At 45.4% G+C, this 21,349-nt stretch overlaps 2 protein-coding genes across 7 annotated transcripts in view; one reads left to right on the top strand and one right to left on the bottom strand.

The window, feature by feature from the left end:
- SMAD4 (SMAD family member 4) overlaps window positions 1-7,714 on the bottom strand; it is a 61,569-nt gene extending 53,855 nt beyond the window's left edge. For both annotated transcript variants that reach the window (XR_009454210.1, XM_059707324.1), the window contains exon 1: window positions 7,576-7,714. The gene's annotated coding sequence lies outside the window, so the exon portion shown is untranslated. The remainder of the gene's footprint in view (window positions 1-7,575) is intronic.
- A 340-nt stretch (window positions 7,715-8,054) lies between these two features.
- LOC132240026 (ubiquitin-fold modifier 1) lies at window positions 8,055-9,487 on the top strand. Of its 5 annotated transcripts, none has more exons than XR_009454211.1 (2): window positions 8,055-8,303; window positions 8,809-8,989. XR_009454211.1 is itself a non-coding variant. In XM_059707331.1 (2 exons), the coding sequence occupies exon 2, from the start codon at window positions 8,986-8,988 to the stop codon at window positions 9,241-9,243; it is 258 nt and encodes an 85-aa protein (XP_059563314.1). In that variant the 5' UTR covers window positions 8,097-8,260; window positions 8,809-8,985; the 3' UTR covers window positions 9,244-9,487. The 5 variants fall into 5 exon arrangements, 3 of the variants coding, with proteins under 3 accessions (XP_059563314.1, XP_059563315.1, XP_059563316.1); XM_059707331.1 differs by having other exon boundaries at window positions 8,097-8,260; window positions 8,809-9,487; XR_009454212.1 differs by having other exon boundaries at window positions 8,137-8,307.
- The last annotated feature ends 11,862 nt before the right edge of the window (window positions 9,488-21,349 follow it).

Raw genomic sequence — 21,349 nt, 5'->3', positions numbered from 1 at the left:
CCCAGGTAATGTCCCCTGACCAGGAATCGAACCTGTAACTTTGGTGCATGGGTCAACTCTCAACCACTGAGGCACACTGGTCAGGCTCTTCATTCATTTTCAAAAAATACCTGCGAAATATCAAATCTGTGTAACTATGGTTTATATATCAGTCATTCTTTTACGTAAAAATAAAAGTAGTATCCCATTAAAAAGCACCAACTTTAGCCCTGGCCGGTGCGGCTCAGTTGGATGGGCATCCTCCCATGCACTGAAAGGCTGCTGGTTCGATTCCTGGTCAGGGCACATGCCCAGGTTTTGGACTTGATCCCCGGTGAGGCATGTGCAAGAGGAAGAGGAAGCCTATCAATGTTTCACTTTCACATTGATGTTTCTCTCTATGTTTCTAAAAAGTCAACTACAAAGTCTTTATATTTTTTTTTAAAAAAAACCCAGCTAGTTTAGCTTGCACCTCAATCACACAAGCGCTTTTCCCAGAGATGAACCTTGTACTTCAAAGTGCAGAGTACTTTATGCTCGCTTTTATTTAATCATGCTGAGTATTAAAAAGATATGCACTCCAGGGGACAGCTTTTAAATATTAAAACTTTTACTGCTTCACCAAGGATACTCCTAAGTAAAACTAGCATTTTTTCTAATGCTTAACGTGTGTGTTTGGCTGTGAAGAACACAATAAAGATTCATACAGTTTGCTGCCACTAAGGTGCCCGCAGTTTACCCACCACTGCTTCTTCACCAGCAGTGCAAATGCCCACATGGTAAAAAGACAAGTTAACATCTGTTTTATTATGAAAGTAATTTTGACTTCATGAATGTCCTAACAGGAAAGGGTCATGGGGACCACCTCCACCTGGAGTCTATGGACCACACTCTGGGAAACATTGTTTTAAAAAAATGGAAACCAAAGTATATTTTAATAGCTGATAACTGAAAAGTACATTTCATAAAACCTTTTAAATGAAGAAGACCATCAAGTCATCTAGATTATTCTTTCAAAAAGGGCTGTATCAGAATACCCTGCAGGTTAGCCTAGCCCTATTAAATATATCTATACTAATAAAAGGGTAATATGCTCATTAGACCAGGTCAACCGGCCATCTTCCAGACATCTGACTTCCTTCTGGTCAAAACCATGGTGGTGGGGCCAAGGCAGAGGCAGAGGCAGTTAGGGGCGAGATCAGGCTGGCAGGGGGTTAGGGGTGATGAGGCCGGCAGGGGAGGGCAGTTGGGGGCAACCAGGCCTGCAGGGGAGGGTAGCTGGGGGAAACCAGGCCTGCAGGGGAGGGTCGTTGGGGGCGACCAGGCCTGCAGGGGAGGGCTGTTGGGGGCATTAGGCAGGCAGGCAGGTGAGTGGTTAGGAGCCAGTGGTCCTGGATTGCGAGAGGGATGTCTGACTGCCGGTAGTCAGACATCCCCCAAGGGGGTCCCAGATTGGAGAGGGTGCAGGCCAGGCTGAGGGACACGCCCCCCCCCTGCATGAATTTTGTACACTGGGCCTCTAGTACTAGTATAAAGAGTGGAGCCCTGCCTTCAAAAAGCACTCTAGGAGTCTGAGGTGTCAGCTTTATAAGGCACTAATCTAGTGTACACTAATCTACTTTTCACTTTACAAATTACCAAGAAAGACAGTGAAACAAAATACAATATCATGAATATATGCAACTGATTAAAAGACTAATTACATAGATGTTATGTCACTTTACTATTAGCCTGCTGCATATCCATATACATAGGATTCTTCCTTCAATTGGTTTATCTTACCCCATTGTGTATTATTTCCAGTCATCCTTCCACCAGATGATTCAATTACAATGACTGGTCATCTATCGATATCAAATGCTTGAATACCACCAGTGAATAAGTAGCGTTAACTCAGTTTTCCATTTAGAAATATATTTTGACTTGAAAAAGACCTGAAGTGCATATACATTCACCCACACTAAGGTACAGAAGTCATACTTTACTACAAAGACAAATATTCAGTAGCAGCCCTTTTATTCAAATCATGAATAAGATTTGCATTCTAAATATGCAAATTGGGGGTGGTGAACTTTAAGTAAATTGTTCCAGTGCACTAATGATTGTAAAATAAAGTCTGTACTGTATTAAAACAAATGAAGCAATAAGATAAGCATACTAAAATATCCAAAGCCTTTAAAACCAAGAGGTACTTGGTTTGTTATACAGATTCCCATGCCCCCTCTACTTTATTCCCAATTCTGAATCTGTGTGTGTTGAAAAGAGGTGTGGTGAGGGAAAGAATAATATTTTGTTTTATTTTTTTAAATAGCTCTTCCAGAGACAGAGATGCAACTGGTCTTAGACGGGTGCTTCGAGTGATATAGATGGAGAACTGAAGCTGCCTGCACAAATGATCTCTCCCCCCTTCCTTCTCCCTTTCACTATCTCTAGAACTACCAACTAGTTGGGCTTGTTGGGCAACTTCCTCACAGTATTCAAGTTAAAGCCTGACAGCAAAAGCTAAATCAATGCAACCTGCATCTCAGGAACCATTCAAGTGACTATTTGGTGTCTAGAAAATTTTATGGTTTCCAAACAGATTACCCCTATAAAGACCAAGTTCCTTTGGGAGTTTAAATGTTAATTTTGGCACCTAAACAGTCTCTAAAAGGAGCCAAGTAAGCATTTTAGAGTGCTTTAAAAGATAAACTTCCCTGTTAGGATAGTGATGATATACCAATCTCTCATCACGGGAAATACAGCATCCTAAAACTTGCTACCAGACAGTTCAAACGAATTGAACAATGAACAGTAGAAAATAGGGGAGAGGAGAGATGAAGGAACAGACTTGGAAGCAAAACATATGAGGTATCGCTTCTCGGCCTTTTGGCTAAGATCAAGTGTAAAACATATGAGGTAGTATCTTCAAGGGACCCATTAAAAGTTAGATGTGAGATGATTACATTATGCATATGTATATCAATGTATTAGAGTGTAAAGCTGACACAAGTGAAAGTTAAAAAAATAAAGTTTTTGAGGACCCTGCCCTGGCCGGGTAGTTCAGCTGGTTAGATAATGTCGCCCCATTTGCCAAAGTTTTGGGTTCGATCTCCCATCAGGTGTCACACACAAGAAGCAACCAATGAATGCATCAGTAGAATAACAAACTGCGCTCTCTCTCTCTCTCTCTCTCTCTCTCTCTCTCTCTAAGCAATCAATAAACAAAAAAATGTTTTTTAAAAGTTAGAGGAGCTGAAGCCGGTTTGACTCAGTGGATAGAGCATCGGCCTGCGGAATGAAGGGTCCCGGGTTCGATTCCGGTCAAGGGCATGTACCTGGGTTGCGGGCACATCCCCAGTAGGAGATGTGCAGGAGGCAGCTGATCGATGTTTCTCTCTCATCGATGTTTCTAACTCTCTATTTCTCTCCCTTCCTCTCTGTAAAAAATCAATAAAATATATTTTTTAAAAAAAAGTTAGAGGACCCTAATAGCTCAACCACTTCAGAACTCTCACCAGGCTATACCCCAAGCCAACTGAATCACAATTTCTGGGGATGGGATCCAGCCATCAAGGTTTGTAAAGCTCCCCAAGGGATTTCAAAGTGCAACCAAGATTGAGAACCACTGTCCTAAACATTGGGAGCTGAAGAAAAACATTAAAAAAATGAACCCCAGCCCTGTCCAGTTGGCTCAGTGGTTAGAACGTTGGCCCACAGACTGAAAGGTCCCAGGTTCAATTCTTGGTTGCAGGGTCCCCAGTCCCTGCAGGAGCATGTGCAGAAGGCAACCAATTGATTTCTCTCTCTCATGTCAATGTTTCTCTCTCCCTCCTTCCTCCTCCCTTACACTATCTCTAGAAATCAATGGGAAAAAAATATCCTCTGATAAGGATTAAAAAAAAAAAAAAGATGAACCCCACACAGTTATAAATCTTCCAGACTGCAAAGAATTCTCATTTAAAATGTACACAATAAAATATAGTTCTTGAGTTTAACAGCATTTACAATTATCACCAAAATTGAAATTAAGATGCAATAACAGATACTCATTACAATCGGCCTCTGGTAGCTTTCTACCATATCCTACCTATGATGTGATTTGCAGTAGCAAATAATCAAGACTTAAATTGGCCCAGCCAGTGTGGCTCAGCGGTTGAGGTCAGCAGTTCAATTCTGGGTCAGTGAGCAGGCCCAGTTGCGGGCTTGGATCCCTAGTAGGGAGCATGCAGGAAGCAGCTGACCCATGATGTTCCTCTCTATCTCTATCCTTCTCTAAAAATCAATAAAAACATTTTTTAAAAAGACTTAAAATTATAAGATTCTGATCACTTATTATTCTAGTTTTACTACTAAGCACTACTCTCATTTTTATCAACTTTCATGGTTAAAATAAATCTTCCTGGATGCCAATTACATCATGTAATAGTGTCAAAGTGACACAACCCAAAATACCTTGTTCCCGAGAACCAGAAATTCAGCCACATTTCTCATCACCAAAATTACACATTTTAGAACAAGAAAAAAAATCTAAAAATTCTAAATCTGACCCATTATCAAGCATATGTTTTGGCATATTATGATGTAAACAGCATCATACTGAAAGTCACTCGAATATCTAGACAAATTTTTCAACTGTCTGAATTTCTCTTTTTAAAACAACTGAATCCTTACCAACTGTTGAGCAAAAAGTCCCAAATTTAATAATTTAACAAAATTGAATGTGTTATGCTAACCTAGCTCCTTTCATTCAGTGTAGAAAATAAAATTACTGAAACTAATTAGCTTTATACATGATTAACCATTATCTGAGAGTCACCTTTAATCAGCACTTAAGCAAAAAAAAAAAAACAACAAAAAAACACACACACAGAAAACAAAACTCTGCCTAACTACACAATCTTATAGAAAAAAAAAAGGAAATCCAACATGTACAATGAGCACTGAAATGGCTAACATAAGATGTTTAAAAAACCATTCACTTTAAAATCACTGAATAAGCTCAGCCAGTGTGGCCCAGTGGTTGAGCACCGCTCTATGAACCAGGGGGTCATGTTTTGATTCCAGGTCAGGGCTCATGTCTGGGTTGCCAGCTTGATCCCCAGCAAGGGGTGTGCAGAAGGCAGCCCGTCAGTCGAGTGGATGAGTCTCATCATTGATGTTTCTATCTCTCTCTCTCCCTCCCTGTCCCTTTTTCTGTCTCTCTCTAAAAGAAATAAAAAATTTAATAAATATACGTTTTAAATATAATGAACAGAGCAGATCCTATAGGGTTAACTGCCCTAGTAGAAGCCTCAGCAATTCACAGCTCAATTAGAATGGTGTCTAATGATGTTACTATAACACCAGCTCACTCAGAAAAAAACAGCTTCCAAACCGGAGAGCTGGAGTGTGACTGCACAGCATAAATTAGTTTTATACTTGCTCTAACTGGGGGGCGGGGGGGGGGGGGGGGGGATCTGAAGGGAAATGCAGAATAAAGAATTCACACACAAATGGAGATTTGGCTAAACTAAAATGTAGTTTAGAAAAGTGAAGTATAGGTTTTTACAAAGATCTGCTGCCTCCTAGTATAAGCAGAGTTCCTTCAAGCAGCAGAGACATTTGATCAATGATCCATATAAAAATTATTCTGAAAAATTTCAAAGTGACTTTCTCAGCAGAAATTTTCATTAAACCTGAAACCAATTTAAAGTATTTTTTTTCTAAGCTCAAAATTTAAGATGAAGGCATTTCGCTGAACAGGGAAGTTTCTACTTAGGCACTCACACTTCAAACATCAAAGAAGATGCAACCTTTCCCAAAAACCTGGAAAGCTAAGAAAAGGCCACTTCTATTAATAGACTCACAAAATGGTATATCAATTTTGCCTAGAAAGCTTTTAGTTTTAACTCCAACAACTTAAACCTACATAATCTATCACCACTGTTAGACCTAAAGATATTCCAAATCTTAAATGCTTGGCCAGCCTGCATTACATTTGTTCTGTAATAAACCCAATTAAAAAAAAACAAAAACAAAAATCATGACATCATCAAAGAAACATTAATAAATGTTAATTATATCAATCATTTTTTAAATGTTAATTATATCAATTATTAAATGTTAATTATATCAATCATTTAGAACTTGAAATGTCATGTACTAGCTTTCCAAAAGAGAAAATTAAATCCTTAGCAGAAAAGTTACACGCTAGAATTTCGTATGCTGTATTTCAACTGAAATATAGACTGTTCAACATGGCAAAGGCAATTTATAAAATCTACAATAAAAATTATTCAAATACGATGTTCCAAATCACAGTACTTTACAAAAATATGTACTTTTGAAAGTATTTATTTTCGAATAATCAAACTGCTTACGGAGACTAAAAGGATGCTAATTCTGCCAAAAGTCAAAGGTTGTTAAATAAAAATTAGTCAAGATTACATGCCTTTAGATTGTCAATTCAAATGTAAATAATTCCACATTATCTTATTCTTATTACTCCTTATTACTTCACCTTGAAGTATAATGCAAAAACTAAAGGCATTAAGAACTAAATTCAGCCCGGCCGGCATGGCTCAGTGGTTGAGCGGCAACCTAGAACCAGGAGGTCGCACAGTTCGATTCCCGGTCAGCGCTCACGCCGGGTGGTGGGCTCCGCCCCCGGAGGCAGCCAGCCGATGGATGATTCTCTCCTATCATTGATGTCTCTCTCTCTCTCCCTCTCCCTTCGTCTCTGAAATCAATAAATATATTTTTTTAAAAGAAACTAAATTCAAGTATAAATGAGTAAGAAACAAATACATTCACTTTTAAAAATCACTAGGATTCTCAGGGGTGAACACAGCCATCAATCCTCAAGGGGCCTTTCCAAACCTCTCCATACACGCAAAGAAACCTTTCAAGTTACCGAAATCCGCCCATTTCTCTGAACATCGAGGTCGGGGTAAGTGATGGAGCCACTGCCCTCCACCCTCCACCCATTTCACAGCCAGAGCGCGGAGCCCCAGCGATAAGGTGGACGATGCCTTTTCTTTCTTGTTCTCCTGGATGAGGGGCTGGGCGCGAGCGGGCGGCTCGGTGCGGCGCTGAGATCGTCTCCTGCGGCCATCGCCCGCCACACTCACACCCACAGTGAACGAGCACACCCCGGCCGGGACAGACGCTGGCATGGCGCACCGGGGAGAGAAAGGAGGAGACGGAGAGAAGACCAGCTGCCGGAGCAAAGAAAGGAGGACACACCACGTCTAACTCGCGTTCGGGCAGCTCAGGCAACGCTACTCTCCAGCCGGCCCCCCGCGCTCGGCCGGGCGCGCAGGGAAACTCCTCGACACAACAAAGAGGAGCGGCCGCGGCCGGGACGCCGTCTCCGAGTTTCACTCGGTTCCGCGACCCACTGCGAAGGGAGCTGGGACCGGAGGGACGCGAGGTACCGCGGCCCGGCCGGCCCGACCCCCCCGAAGGGCGCCCTGGCCCGGCCGGACAAGCGGCCGCGCTCGCCCCCCGCGCGGACCTCCGGCCTCCCGCGCGCTCCCCGCCGCCGCCTTCGGGAGCCCGCCCCGGGCGGGGAAGCCGCGGGAGGGGTGCGCGGGCTCGGCCGGGGGGAAGAGGGGAGGGGACATGGCGCGCTACCTGGACTCCGGCGATGGCGAGGGCGGTCCGCTCTCCCGCCGGGGCTAGTCCGCGAGGGCGCCGGGCCCGTCGCTCCCCCCGGCGGCCCGGAGCCCTCCTCGGCCCCCGCCCCGAGGCGTCCGGGCCAGGCCGCCCCTCCTCGGCGCCGTGCCGCTGCCCGCGCGAGCCGGGCCGCCTCGAGCTCCCGGGCCGCCCCGCCGCGGGGGCCTCTCTCGCGGGGCGCCCGGCTCCCCTCACCCGCTCGCGTCCCCTGAGCGGCCCGCGGAGCCGAGGGCAGGGCGGGAAGGGCCTCCGGAGGAGAGCGGGCGGGCGCGAACGCGGGCTCCGCCACCCGAGCCGCTCCGTTACCGCAGCGGCGACGACGACCAGGGCCGAGGTGCCGCTGCCAACTTGTCGGGAGGACACTGAGCATGCGCGCGCGGAGACCACATCCGGGTAATTTCAGGGTTTGGCCCTTTCCCCCCTCAGCTTTCCTTTCTCCCGGCTGCCCCCGCCTCCCTCCCGCAGTGCCGGGAGGGCGCTCTGCGCAGGCGCCCGCAGAGGAGGAGAGCCAGCCCGCCCGCGGCCCGCCGGACTCGCGGCCTGGGACCCGGCCCTGCAGGGAGGCGCTGCCCCTCAGAGGTGGGCGAGAAGGGCCGCCTGGAGGGAGCGATCGCCGGAGAAATTGGCATCTCTTCGCAGAAAGGTACCCAAGAAGCGCGGGAGAGCGCGGCGCGTAGGGGCGTCCAGTAAGTGTTTCTAAAGAGCGGCCTTTCGGGCCTGGTTTGGGGGGACCTCCGGGGGCACCAAAATGAGACTGCAGCTGCTAGCAGTTCACTTCGGGAGGAAGCCGGTGGTGCCGGCCCCTTCCTGCCCTTCCCCCCTGCCCCGATCACTCGGTTCAGAGGCGCTGACGTTGGCGGGACTCTCCCATATGGGGCCACATGACATAAACGGGGTGAGAGAAACGCACTAGGTAGTCAGGGAATCGCACACGTGAGAGCCTGGCCGGTGTCTCTAAAAGTTAGTGGTTCTTGTCGGAGAGATTTAGGCGGATCGTCAGGGTTGGAAGGAACCTCTGAGGACCAACGCACACCTGTTAACCAGGTACCCGTCGGGTAGGGGAAGGCCAAACTCTGCTTGCTTTACCTCATACTTCTTGTTCTTGACATTTTTACAAGAAGCGCGCGTTTCTTTTACATTTAAGAAGCTTCAGAAAATACATACTATTTTTTTTTCTTTTTCACCAACCAGGAAATACTTCTGTGGGGGTTCCACCGAGACCAATTAGAAAGCTCTAAAGGCCTGGTTTAGAGCCTAAAGCCATCTGCTGCTGGGCGTGGAGGAGGCCTTGCCTCGGCGGAAGTGGGACTGCCCCGTGGAAGTAGGACTGCCCCGAGCGTTGGCAACTTCGCCCAGGCCGGCTCCACCATGTCCAAGGTTTCCTTTAAGATCACCCTGACGTCAGACCCGCGGCTGCCCTACAAAGTACTCAGTGTTCCTGAAAGTACACCGTTCACCGCAGTCTTGAAGTTCGCCGCGGAAGAGTTTAAAGTTCCTGCCGCCACGAGTGCCATTATCACCAATGATGGAATAGGAATAAATCCCGCACAGACTGCCGGAAATGTCTTCCTAAAGCACGGCTCGGAACTGCGAATCATTCCTAGAGACCGTGTTGGAAGCTGTTAATGTCCTCTGCTGAAAGATAAATACACCTTTCAAAGTCAATATTGGTATTGCCCAGCCGGTGTGGCTCAGTTGGTTGAGGACCGGACCATGCACCAAGAGGTCGCCAGTTTGAATCCCAGTCAGGGCACATGCCCCGGTGTCAGGGGTGATCCCCAATGGATGTTCCCCCCTCATGGATGTTTCTCTCTCTCTCCTTCTCTCTCCCTCTATCTCTAAACTCAATAAAAACATTTCAATAAGTAAATACTGATATTGCTGTTGTAGAACTGAAATCAGGCACTTATTCAACCAAAGAACTTGTATGCATATATGCATAACCCATGGACACAGACAATAGGGTGGTGAAAGCCTGGGGCAGTGATGGCGAACCTATGACACGCGTGTCAGAGGTGATTCGTGAACTCATTTTTTTGGTTGATTTTTCTGTTAAATGGCATTTAAATATATAAAATAAATATCAAAAATAGAAGTCTTTGTTTTACTATGGTGCAAATATCAAAACATTTCTATATGTGACACGGCACCAGAGTTAAGTTAGGGTTTTTCAAAATGCTGACACTCCGAGCTCAAAAGGTTCGCCATCACTGGCCTGGGGGAGGGGGGTTAGAAGGAGCTAATGGGAGGAAGGGGGACATATATAATACTTTTAACAGTAAAGATTTAATTTTTTAAAAAAGAGCCCAGCACAGAGCAAAAAAAAAACAAAAAAAAAAACAACTTTGAAAATGCCAGTAATTGATGAAATAATGAAAGATGACTCCTTTGTTACCCCCTCTCTTCGTGTGAAGAGAGAATGCTTATGCATTGAGGGTACCATTTTTACTGAAGATCTTAGTCTTTCATTGCTACCTCACAGCATGCACAGGTACTAGTTCATTTGGGGTAAATGAATTATCCAACTGTGTTTTATTACTGAAGGATGCTTCTGAGAATTCCTTCTGAGAACATGTGGAAGATTAAATTTATTGAATCTATTTGTCTTTAAAATTTTAAAAGGATTGGATCATACATAGCAGGTTACTTGACAGGATCTGACTTGCAGACTCAAAAGTAGTTGAATTCTTAATTATATCGTGCTTATGATAAAGGATATAGACATATCCATGAATACTTAACCAATTTTTTACATTTAGATTTTTTTTTAAGTTTCAAGCTTCATGTGTTCATCTAAACTTTAATATTAGAGAGCCAAAAATTGAATTTTCTTATCTAGTCCCATGTGTAAAATTTATATCCCTCACCAAATAGTTTTAACTATGTTCTTGCAGAATCCAATACTTGTAATTGGGAAAAGTAGAAGCATCCATTGCTGAAAAATAATAAAGTCATCTATTAAGTCATATGGCGCTGAAACTCTCTAGTCCCCCTCCTGCCGTTCATGCAGGGCCCACCCCTTAGCCCCATGCTGTTCTTGCCATCATAGCCTGAGAGCCTCCCGTTTCTACCAGAAAGCCTCTAAAACTGTCCTCTTCACCAGTGTCCCCTTACCCCTGGGGGTGTGAAGACTTTCCAAGACTAGTTTTAAGGGACTTCATTTCCAGATCTTCCTCTGATAGCTGTACTATTTTCTGAAATTTCTCAGCTTTAGAAAGCACCTGAAGACATAGCAGCCCCTTTTAAAACTGTCTTTCTCCCACCTTAGAAAAAAGTCAAAAGCCTCACCCATTACGAAGGTACCTTGACCCAACAGGTAAAGACCTCCAGGGTAGTTCACAGGGACAGTTCAAGAGCTGGTGTCTGTGCTGAGAAAGTAAGCTACCCGAACAAAAGGGCCATAAATTCGCTAGTAAGTCCCACTTCTTTATCAACAAAATTAATAATAGGTCAACATGGGATTCTTAGACAATACACCTCAGTTGGGGTGAAAATAATTGAATAACATTGCTATAACTAAACTTCCATTCCCATCTGTACTAGTTAACCTTGTTGTATTGGTTAACCTTGTATTAGTTAACCTTGTTGAATTAGTTAACCTTGCTGTATAGCACAGCAGCTTAAAACAACACCAATGCATCGGCTCACAGTTTCTGTGGGTCCGGAGTCCACACATGGCTTTCCTGGGCCCTCTGCAAGACCACATCGTGATGCTCGGCTGGGGAAGGATCCGTTTCCCAGTTCACCTGGTTGTCGGCGGCATTCAGTTCCCTGCAGGCTGCAGGACCCGAGTGCCTTAGTCCCTAGCTGGCTGTGGGCTCCCCCAGTTCTGGGACATGTGACCCTCTCCATGGGGAAGCTTACAATATGGCAGCTGGCATCTTCAAAGCCAGCAAGGGGGACAGTTTTGGTGTAAGTTATTGGTCACAACCTTATGTAACATCATCACATATACGTGATCACATATCCCGACACCTTTGCCATTACTTGATTGGCCAGAAGCAAATCCCAAGTCCCATCCCCATTCAAGGAAAACTACACAAGGGCATGAACACCAGGAGGTGAGGATCATAGGGGCCACATTAGAGTCTGTCCAGCACACCTATTTATTTATGCAAATGACAATTCCTATAAGCTTAACCTCAGAACTTTTCTTCAGGTTCCCTTCACCTTCTTGCTAAAGGAAACCTGACTTACCCCTGGAACATTGCTTCCCCTTCTCCCTCTCAAGTAGTAGCAACTGTATTTTCAACCATAAGCACCTTAGCCTGTGCCTGGAGGTGAGGCAGGTGTCCTTATTCCTCAGCATGCTTCCAGACCACCCCCTCTCTCCTCTCTATTAACCTGCAGTTTTAAATCTTGTTACTCAGTACTCCTCATCTTATTCTCATTCCCCTTCAATTTTTCACCATGTGCTCCTGTCAGTCACTCCAATGCCACTTCTGTCTCACCTCCCGGTGGTTATAATATACTATACTAAGATGGTTTTCTCATGACCTTGACCTCTCAGTTCCTTGACTTCTCCTCCAAGAATCTTGTCCTACTCTAACTCAGCCACTTGCTCCCATGAGTATAATCACAGGAACCTTATCAAACTCTGCAACTTCTTCATACTCACAATTTCAAACATATCACACTCTGAACACAACCTCATATTTCCTCATTTCCCTATAGCACCCTAACTCCAACAATTCTTCAATCCACACACCCACTTTCTCCCATTCTTACCATGGCCAATTATTACCATCATTTCCGGGCACACACACACTCAACCCCCAGACTAGCCTCCCCCCTTTTCCTGCTGGCTGGGCAAAACCACAGTCCTGGATTCAAGCCAGCTCTCCACCTACTCCGTGCCAGCACCCATGCACCTGAATGTGGCTACAGAAAAACAGTCACACTGACTCGTTTCACTTTCATTTCATCAGTGGGAACTTCAAGTAGGCCCTTAGCGCTTCCCATGAATCCTACTTCCCTCCACCATTCTTCTGGATTTCATACTTTTTCTGTCCTCTAACCTACACCTCTTTCCCTCAATCATCATTCTCAGTTAATGACCCTGCTTTCTAGTTCAAGGAGAAAATTGAAGCCATGAGATGAAAACTTCCACAGTTTTCCCACCATCTCATCTACCCACAAACCAGCATCTGAACCTCTTCTTCCCCTTTCCCTCCAGTACAGGGTGAGTTTTCCAAGCTCCTCGCTAAAGCCAGTCCCCCGGCCAAGGCAATAGATCCCAGTCTTGCCTTGCCTAATCAAGATCATCACCTTCACTCCGGCAATTATACCCTCTCTTCTATGTTATCAATGTCCCCCTCTCTACTGGGGTCACCCCTATAAGCTTACAGTAGCTGTTATTTCTCCAGTCTTACAAAATCTTCACTTCCACTGTCAGCTACTGCCCCATTTCTCTGCCTCCTTTGCAACAAAGCTTCTAAAATTTTCTATACTTTCTGTCTCTACTTCTCCCATTCTGTGGCAGCAGATACATGCCATATGATACATTTATATCAAGTTTATAAACATGCCAAATACAGTAAGACTATATGCACATATAATCAAATCATAACAGCACACAAGGTTACATGTGGCATATTTTAGGCTTTTGAGTGAGAGGTTCTCCCATCCTCTCTTAAACTCATTCCATCATAGATTTTCCCTGGCCGGAGAGAGGGGTCAGTTGTTGGGAGCGTCATCCCTTTCACCAATGGCTTTCGGGTTCAAGTCCTGGTCAGGGAACATACCTAAGTTGTGGATTCAGTCTCTGATAGGGGCGCATATGGGAGGCAACATATCGATGTTTCTCTCTCACATTGATATTTCTCTGTTCCTCTCTTTCTCTCTCTCTTTTTCTCTTTCTTCCTCTCTCTCTCTCTAAAAATCAATAAACATATCCTCTGATAAAGATTAAAAAATATATATGCTTTAATTTTAATAGTTTATCAAAATTTATAATATTTTATGTTTAAAGCAACTAAGTATTCAAAATTGTATCAATAATAAAATAAGGATGAGTTTAAAAATTTTATTTTTTTGTAGGGAAATATGATAGGCTGATCAATAAAACTTTCCAGCCTACAGTCTTATATTAAAATGTTCAGGGGCAAGATAAGGGGAAAAAAGAATGAGGTAAAATTTCTTTTAAAAAAAAAGCTTGTTCATGTATTTTTTAAAAAATAGATGATAGATGCATTATGATATTTAGATTCCCTTGGATACACTTAGAAAATGATGTAAGAATCTTATTTTAAAATGCCAATACTTGTAATGTGCCAGAAATAACAAGCTTGGCCATTATTTAAAACTATGATGGAACGTTTAGATCTGACCTTTGAAGGTACAAGAAGAAACACGGTTTCTCCCATTTCTTTGAGGAGTCAGCGAGAAGAATGTGGGAAGACCAGTCCCAAAGCACTGCACGGAGCTGAGCCACCCTCTCCCGAGCCTTCAGGAGGAACACCTCAATTCCTGCATCCGCCTCTGTCTGGGCGGGTAGCGCCTGGAAAGCTTCCTTTCCCTTTTGCTTTTATTGATGGCTCCCCCAGAGTGAGGAGAATACAGAGCTTCCACCTTTTCATCCCCGAGGTGGAGAGAGTGCTCACCTCCAGCATGCCCCCCCCCCCCCCAGGAAGTACTGTAACAGAACAATATGTGACATGGAAACAACCTAGCAGTCGACAGCTCCAGGCATGGGTAAGCATCCTGACATTTTAGAGTTAACTCCATGTGTTTAAAAACAATTCAAGTTGCCCTTAAAAATCACTTAGCATCGATCCACCTGCATATTATCCGCGTTTCCCACACTCCTAAAAGTACCACAGTAAACCGTCATCTCCTGTGGCTGACAGCGTCGGAAGTCATGTCCGAGGGTGACTGATGTGCGTGTGACTCACTAGCCAGTGATTTGTTCTCTCGGTTTCAGAGGAGGCCAAGGACTTGATGAGGAAGAGAAAAGATGGGTGGAGCCCGTGCTCCATTTCGTTTCGTTATTTATTTTCTAAAAGGCTGTAATAGCTGCTGCTCGAGCCAGATCCAGCACGGGCCGGGCCGCAAGGGCAGCTGTGGACAGAATCCCAAGGGGAGAGAGGGGTGGAGCCGGCAGGAAGGAATTAGGTGGGTGGAAGGGAAATCACAGCCCACCTTTGTCTGGGGTCAGTCCTCTGTTCGCAAAGGCTGGGAGGGAGGGGCACACAGCACCCCTGAGTCAGCGCTAACCGTGCAATGAGCGTTCACTTAACACTTACCAGGTGCCAAGCACTAAGGGTCTCGGGGATAAATCTACCGTAGCACGTGCTCTTGAGTAGCTCCCAGTCTGAGGAGGGAAGGGGACCTGTTGACCAACAATTCCGAGGACGTGGGAATGGGATACTGGAAGAGGAGAGAGAGGGAGCAGCCCCGTCTGGCCGGGGGGAACTGAGGAGGCTTCCCGGGGAAGAAGCTGGATCCTGAGGGAAAGTAGAAAAGGACTCCGTGGGGACTTTCAAGGCACAGAAAACAGCCTAAAGATACGCGAGTGGTTGGCATAGTTGTGGGATATGTAAAATATCTATACTAATAAAAGGGTAATATGCTAATTAGACCGGACATCTTCCAGACATCCTTCCGGACAAAGCCGTGCTGGCAGGGGCTGAGGCAGAGGTGGTTAGGGGCAACCTTGCCAGCAGGGCAGTTAGGGGTGACCAGGACAGCAGGGGAGGGCAGTTAGGGGCAGCCAGGCAGGCAGGCAGAGCGGTTAGGGGCGATCAGGCAGGCAGGCAGGTGAGCGGTTAGGAGCCAGCGGTCCCGGATTGCGAGAGGGATGTCCCATTGCTGACAGTCGGACATCCCCCGAGGGATCCCGGAATGGAGAGGGTGCAGGCTGGGCTGAGGGACCCATTCCCCCCCCACCCCCCCCGCATGAATTTCATGCACTGGACCTCTAGTAAAGAAATAATTATAAAATCCAATATGTAGCCAGAGATATATTTGCCATATACAAAATAAAACATAAAATTCCACCCATACGAGACTACATATCACACCATTGTTTACCATAACAGACTATCAGAAACAAGTGTTTTCCAAAAGGAGATTGGATAAATTATGACCCATCCATACAATGGAACACTAGGTAACTATACAATAGAGTGAAACTTTTTGCTGTAACCATATGACTAGTTCTCAAAGGTTTACTGCAGAACAATGTGTATGTTATGCTATATTTAACATGCAAGGTCCAGAATGTGTATGTTATATTTTCTTATGTGGGGATCGGTGGGAACTGGGCAGATAGGGGATGGGTGAGAGGAAATTTTTCAATGCATAACTTCTTTTCGAATTATGTCAATGTATTACCTATTCAAAAATTAGATTGAAACCTGACTCAGACTTGCAATTCAAAACGACTAGAATGTACATTCATATTCCTCTCCTTCGAGACTCAGTGATCCTCTGGGATCCCTGCTGTTTGTTGGGGTCGGTGTCCTTGCTGCTCCCAGACTAGGCAGTGAGTCCCCTGAGGACAGAGATTCTCCTTCCTCACTTTCTGTGGGTGCCTGACACTGGGCCTTGCACACAGCAGGTGTGAGAATGTTTGTTGGATGAACACCTGGAGGCGAGAGGAGGGAGATGAGGCGGGGAAGATAGATTTGGGGCCCAACTGTGAAGGAAGACATATTGATGATTTGAACTCCGCTGAGGGACAGATATGTTTGTTTGTTTGTTTGTTTTTAAAATGTGTTATTGAGGCATAATTTACATTTATAAACTTTTTAAAGTAGAGAGTTAGATTAGTTTGGGTAAATGTATATGCCATGCACCTGTAGAAGGTGGCGGGAAAGGCACTAGGTGTGTGACCCATGGGGTCAGACCAAACGTGGGTTCAGCAAGCTCAGTACGCGGGTTCTGGCTCGGAAAGAATTCAGAGCCAACAGTGGATGGAGCATCTGCCTGCGGACTGAAAGGTCCCGGGTTCGATTCCGGTCAAGGGCATGTACCTGGGTTGCGGGCACATCCCCAGTAGGAGATGTGCAGGAGGCAGCTGATCAATGTTTCTCTCTCATCGATGTTTCTAGCTCTCTATCCCTCTACCTTCCTCTCTGTAAAATATCAATAAAATATATTTAAAAAAAAAAAAAAAAAAAAGAATTCAGAGCCAAGACCCAGACTGTAAGAGAACATTTATGTGGTCAGTTACAGAGGTAGAAGTACTTCCTAGAAGAAACGGGCGTAGCAAACAAGTTCTGGGGATAAAGGAAGGGCCCTTGGAGCTTAGGAGTGAGGAAGCTGATGGTAATGTACCTGGAGGGGGAGAGGGCAGGGAAAGGCATGGGCATGCTCCTGGGAGGGACCGTCCACTGGGTCCTCCATCCTAAGGGTTCCAAGGGTGGAGATTTTAGGGGAGGTCCCAGGGGAAGATCTTAACAGAATATTCAGCAGTTTTCCAAGTGTGTCTTTTCAGGGCTGTGGCCTTCACTGATTGATTGGCCTTTGGGGACATTATTCACTGCAGCTGGTCCTGATGTCACTCTGGGCCTGGAGCTGAAATACAACTGAGGCCCAGATGTTATCTCTAGGGAGGAAAGGTCAGGAGGTCCCTACACTAGGAGGCGGGGTGGGGGAGTCACCGGGGGATGAGGTCCCACCCTACAATTGATTGTCCATTGCTAGCCATCCCCGGCTTTCCACCTGGTGACCTTCTATATCTGGCCCATCGTCCTTGCTCTGCTCATGTCTATCTAACTGCCTGCAATACAATGGGTGCCACAATCAAGTTTTAAACCATTTCTATCACTCCAGAATGTTCCCTGTGCACCTTTGCAGTCCGTCCCCACCCCCACACTCCTGGCTCCAGGAACCACCGACATGCTTCCTATTGCTAAGGTTTTGTTTTTTCTAGAATTTCATGGGAAACCACAATGGAATCTGACAGTATGGAGGTGGTTTTTTTTGGTATCTGGTTTCTTTCACTCAGCTTGATGTTTTTGAAATCCAAAATGTTATTGTGTGTATCAGTAGTTGGTTCCTTTTTATTACTGCTCAGTAGTATTCCATTGTGGGTATATGCAAATCCATAGAAACAGGAAACAGATTAATGGTTGTCAAGGGGTAGGAGAAAGGGGAATTGGGAGACACAGGGTTTCTTTTCTGGGTGATGCAAATATTCTGGAATTAGATGGTGCTGATAGTTGTACAACATTGTCAGTGTACTAACATACATTGAACTGTCTACTTTAAAATGGTTAAAACGCATAGAAACAAAGTGCTAGTTGCCAGAGGATGGGGGTGGGGGAAATGGGGAGATGTCGGTAAAGGGTACACATTTCCAGTTATAAAATGAATAAGTTCTGGGGATCAATATATAGCATGGTGACTATAGTTAGCAATGCTGTATTTATATACTTGAAAGTTGCTGACCGATGAGGCTCAGAGGGAAGGCGGGGACTAGGTGGGGAGGGATTAACCAGGGAATTTATATGTTTATATGCATAGCCCTTGGACACTGACAATAGTATGGTGAAGGCCTGAGAGGGGTAGGTGTGGAGTAGAGGGAGTCGACGGGAGGGGGAAAAGGGACATCTGTAATACTTTCAACAATAAAAGACATTTTATTAAAAAGTTGCTAAGAGAATACGTGTTAAATGTTCTCACCATAATAAAAGAAACTGTAATGATCTGAGGTGGTGGATGTGTTAACTAACCTTATAATGGTGATCATTTTGTATTACATACATGTATAGAATCTTCATGTTGTACACCTTAAACTTACACAATGTTATATGTCAATTATATCTCAATAAAGCTGGGTGAAATAAAATGTTTAGAATGGTAAGTTTCGTGTTATGTAAATTTTATGTTAAAAATTTACATTTCAGATAAACATCACAAGCATGGTTACTAAGCAAAGAGTTCTGGGAGGCAGACTGACTTGTTTCAGGTCTCCATTTCCCTCCTTACCAGCTGTGAGACCTTGGGCCAAGTACGCAGAGTCTCCGTTGCTTCATCTGTGAAATGGGTGTGAAATGGAGGCCGTGTCTCAGAGCTGCAGGGAGACCTCGATGAGATAACGCATGGGAAGCACTTGGCATGGTACCGACAAGCATCTGATCAGTGTTAGCTACTTTCTAATCCTCCTATACCTGCCATATGGCAAGTCTGTTACACGTCTTATTTGATTCAACATGAAGCAGGAATTATTCTCATTCTATAGGTGATGAAACTGAACCACCAAGAGATTAAGAATAAGTTGTCCCCATACTGAGGGACTTTCTAAAAAAAAAACAAACTGTTCTGTATTTTTCAAAAATGTCAATGTCCTAAAAGACAAAAGAAGACTGAAGAACTGCTCCAGGTTGAAGGAGCTTCAGAAGCTATGACAATAAATGGTATGCACGACCCCAAATTGGGTATGGAAACACTTGCTCTAAAGGACATTATCAGGACAACTGACAAAATTGAAATATGGACAGTAGATTCGATAATAGTATTGAATCAATGTTCAGTTTCCTGATTGATCACTGTAGTGTACAGGGCCAGGACCAGGGTTCAGCAAGCAAGGCTCCTAGGGTGCGAGATGTAAGAAAGCCCTCACGGGCCATTCACTCCCAGGCCTTGCTTGCCTCCCTGGACCTGGCCAGGAGTGGTGGTCCTTGTTCTTCGGAAGTCCGCACTGAAGCGTTAAGGGAAAAGCAAGCCCGTGTATGCAACTGACCCTCCAATAGCACTGGAATAGTAATATATGGGGGAGAGAGAGAGAACATTAAAGCATATGTGCCCAAACGTTAACAATTGGTGAATCCGGGGTATAGATAGGGAATATAGACATTCAGGGAATATAGACGTTCCTCATACTATCCTTGCAAGTTTTCTGTAAAATTGAATGTAAAAATGGTTAAGTCACTTGTCAATGTGAAGAGGTTCCTTTAGCAGCAGAGCTGGAATCTGGACCCTCTGCCATCTCCAGCCGTCTACACCATCGACACCGTGTTTGGGGTGGAGCTGCCCAGCCACCCAAATAGCTACACCCTGAGGCCAGGGTGGAGGAGGGTCCCCTGCCCAGGTGCCTCGGGAAGGCAGTGGCCCAGGCGCATCAGAGCAGTGCTTCTCCATTTAACAGCACACAGACCACTTGGGGATCCTGTTAAAGTGTAGGTTCTGATTCTGTGGATCTGAGATGCGGCCGGAGGGTCCACATTTCACACGAGCTCCCAGGCGAGGCGGATGCTGCTGGCCCCTGGACAGGAGTTCCAGAGACAAGGCCTAGCCTCCAGGGCCCAGACCTCCAGGGCCTGAAATTCAAAATCTGGGGGAAGAGGAATAATGGGAAGGAATGCTAAGTGACTTAGGAGACAGCCACAGTTGTGATTCTGTGTACCTCAAATGCTTGTCAATGAGATGTTCCGCTTTCTTTTTCCAAACATCCTTTCATTTAATAAACAAGCAGAGTGAGCCTACTGTGTGCCCTACTGTAGTGTCCAGTGAGGAATGAAAGGTGAGGCACGTGAACGGAAACAGTTATAATTTACTCAGTCTTTCCCTTCCCCCAGGAGACTCCAAATCTAGGCACTTTTCAGTCCAACAAGTGAACTTGGCATCTAACAGTCTCACTCGGCGTCACAGGCACAAGAGAGAACATTGCAGGCAGGGCTTGCTGGAAACGACGATTTCATCAAAAGCAAACAACACAAAACATTTTTAAAAAGACAAGAGTTGGCATTTGTGTCATGACATAATTTTAGTGACAAAAAATTTTTATAATGAATATTTGTGTGAAAGGTTCTTTGTTTTCAATTCTTAGGGGGAAAATATCTTCCCTTAACTTTACCAAAACCTTTTCTTATTTTTAAAGCATTTTTCTTGGGAGACCTTGAGGAAAATAGCTCACTTTACTTTGAACCAAAATGAGTTACTAGCCTTGTTTGTTTGTTTGTTTTTAAGATTCAAGGAGCCCTAGCCGGTTTGGCTCAGTGGATATAGTGTCGGTCTGCGGACTGAAGGTCAAGGGCACATGCCCAGGTTGCGGGCTCGGTCCCCGGTAGGGGACGTGCAGGAGGCAACTGATTAATGGTTCTCTCTCATCATGCATGTTTCTATCTCTCTCTCCCTCTCTAAATCAATAAAAATATATTTTTTAAAAATAAAAGATTCAAGGATAATCAAGTGCCACCTTTTGGAGGTAGGAATGAGGCATTTGAAGGAGAGGGATGCTGTGAGCATTTGAGCAGCTCATCACTCACATCTCGGACGGCTATGCCAAGGAAAAGCCTAGCTGGTTCCAGGACTCAGCTTCTTCCGGCCCCTCCTCCAGGAGAAGGTGGCCAGCAGAGCCCTGGCTCCCCTGAGGCTCCCAGGACATTGCAGCTCTGAGGTTTTCCTTTCCCTTTCTCCCAGGGCCGGTGGCTGCCTCTCTGCTTCTGCTTCTTCCCCTTTCCTTTCCCTGGCTGACTCTCACTTCCCCGGCCTTTCCGAAAAACTGAACCCACCTGCTGCCTTTCAATTCTCCCAACACTTCCAGCGCTTCCAGCCCTGGGTGCTCCCTCGCCTGTGTCAACAGCTTACCCCTGGCAGAGCCAGCCCCTCGCAGACCTGCGGAGTCTGCTCCTAAAACGTGCTGGGGCCACAGCCCTTGCTGGTGCCAAGCAAGCCTCCTCCATCACTTGGGTACCTGGGCATCTATGCCAGCACATTCCATCAGCAAGGAAATGAGAACCCAGCACTCTCTGGGCCACAGGCCCCTGAGGCCCCTGGTGGTGGT

Source organism: Myotis daubentonii, chromosome 8, assembly GCF_963259705.1.
Source record: "Myotis daubentonii chromosome 8, mMyoDau2.1, whole genome shotgun sequence".
Taxonomy (NCBI): Eukaryota; Metazoa; Chordata; class Mammalia; order Chiroptera; family Vespertilionidae; genus Myotis; species Myotis daubentonii.
Note: the sequence above shows the minus strand (reverse complement) of the source record. Positions and strands in the feature narration are given on the sequence as shown.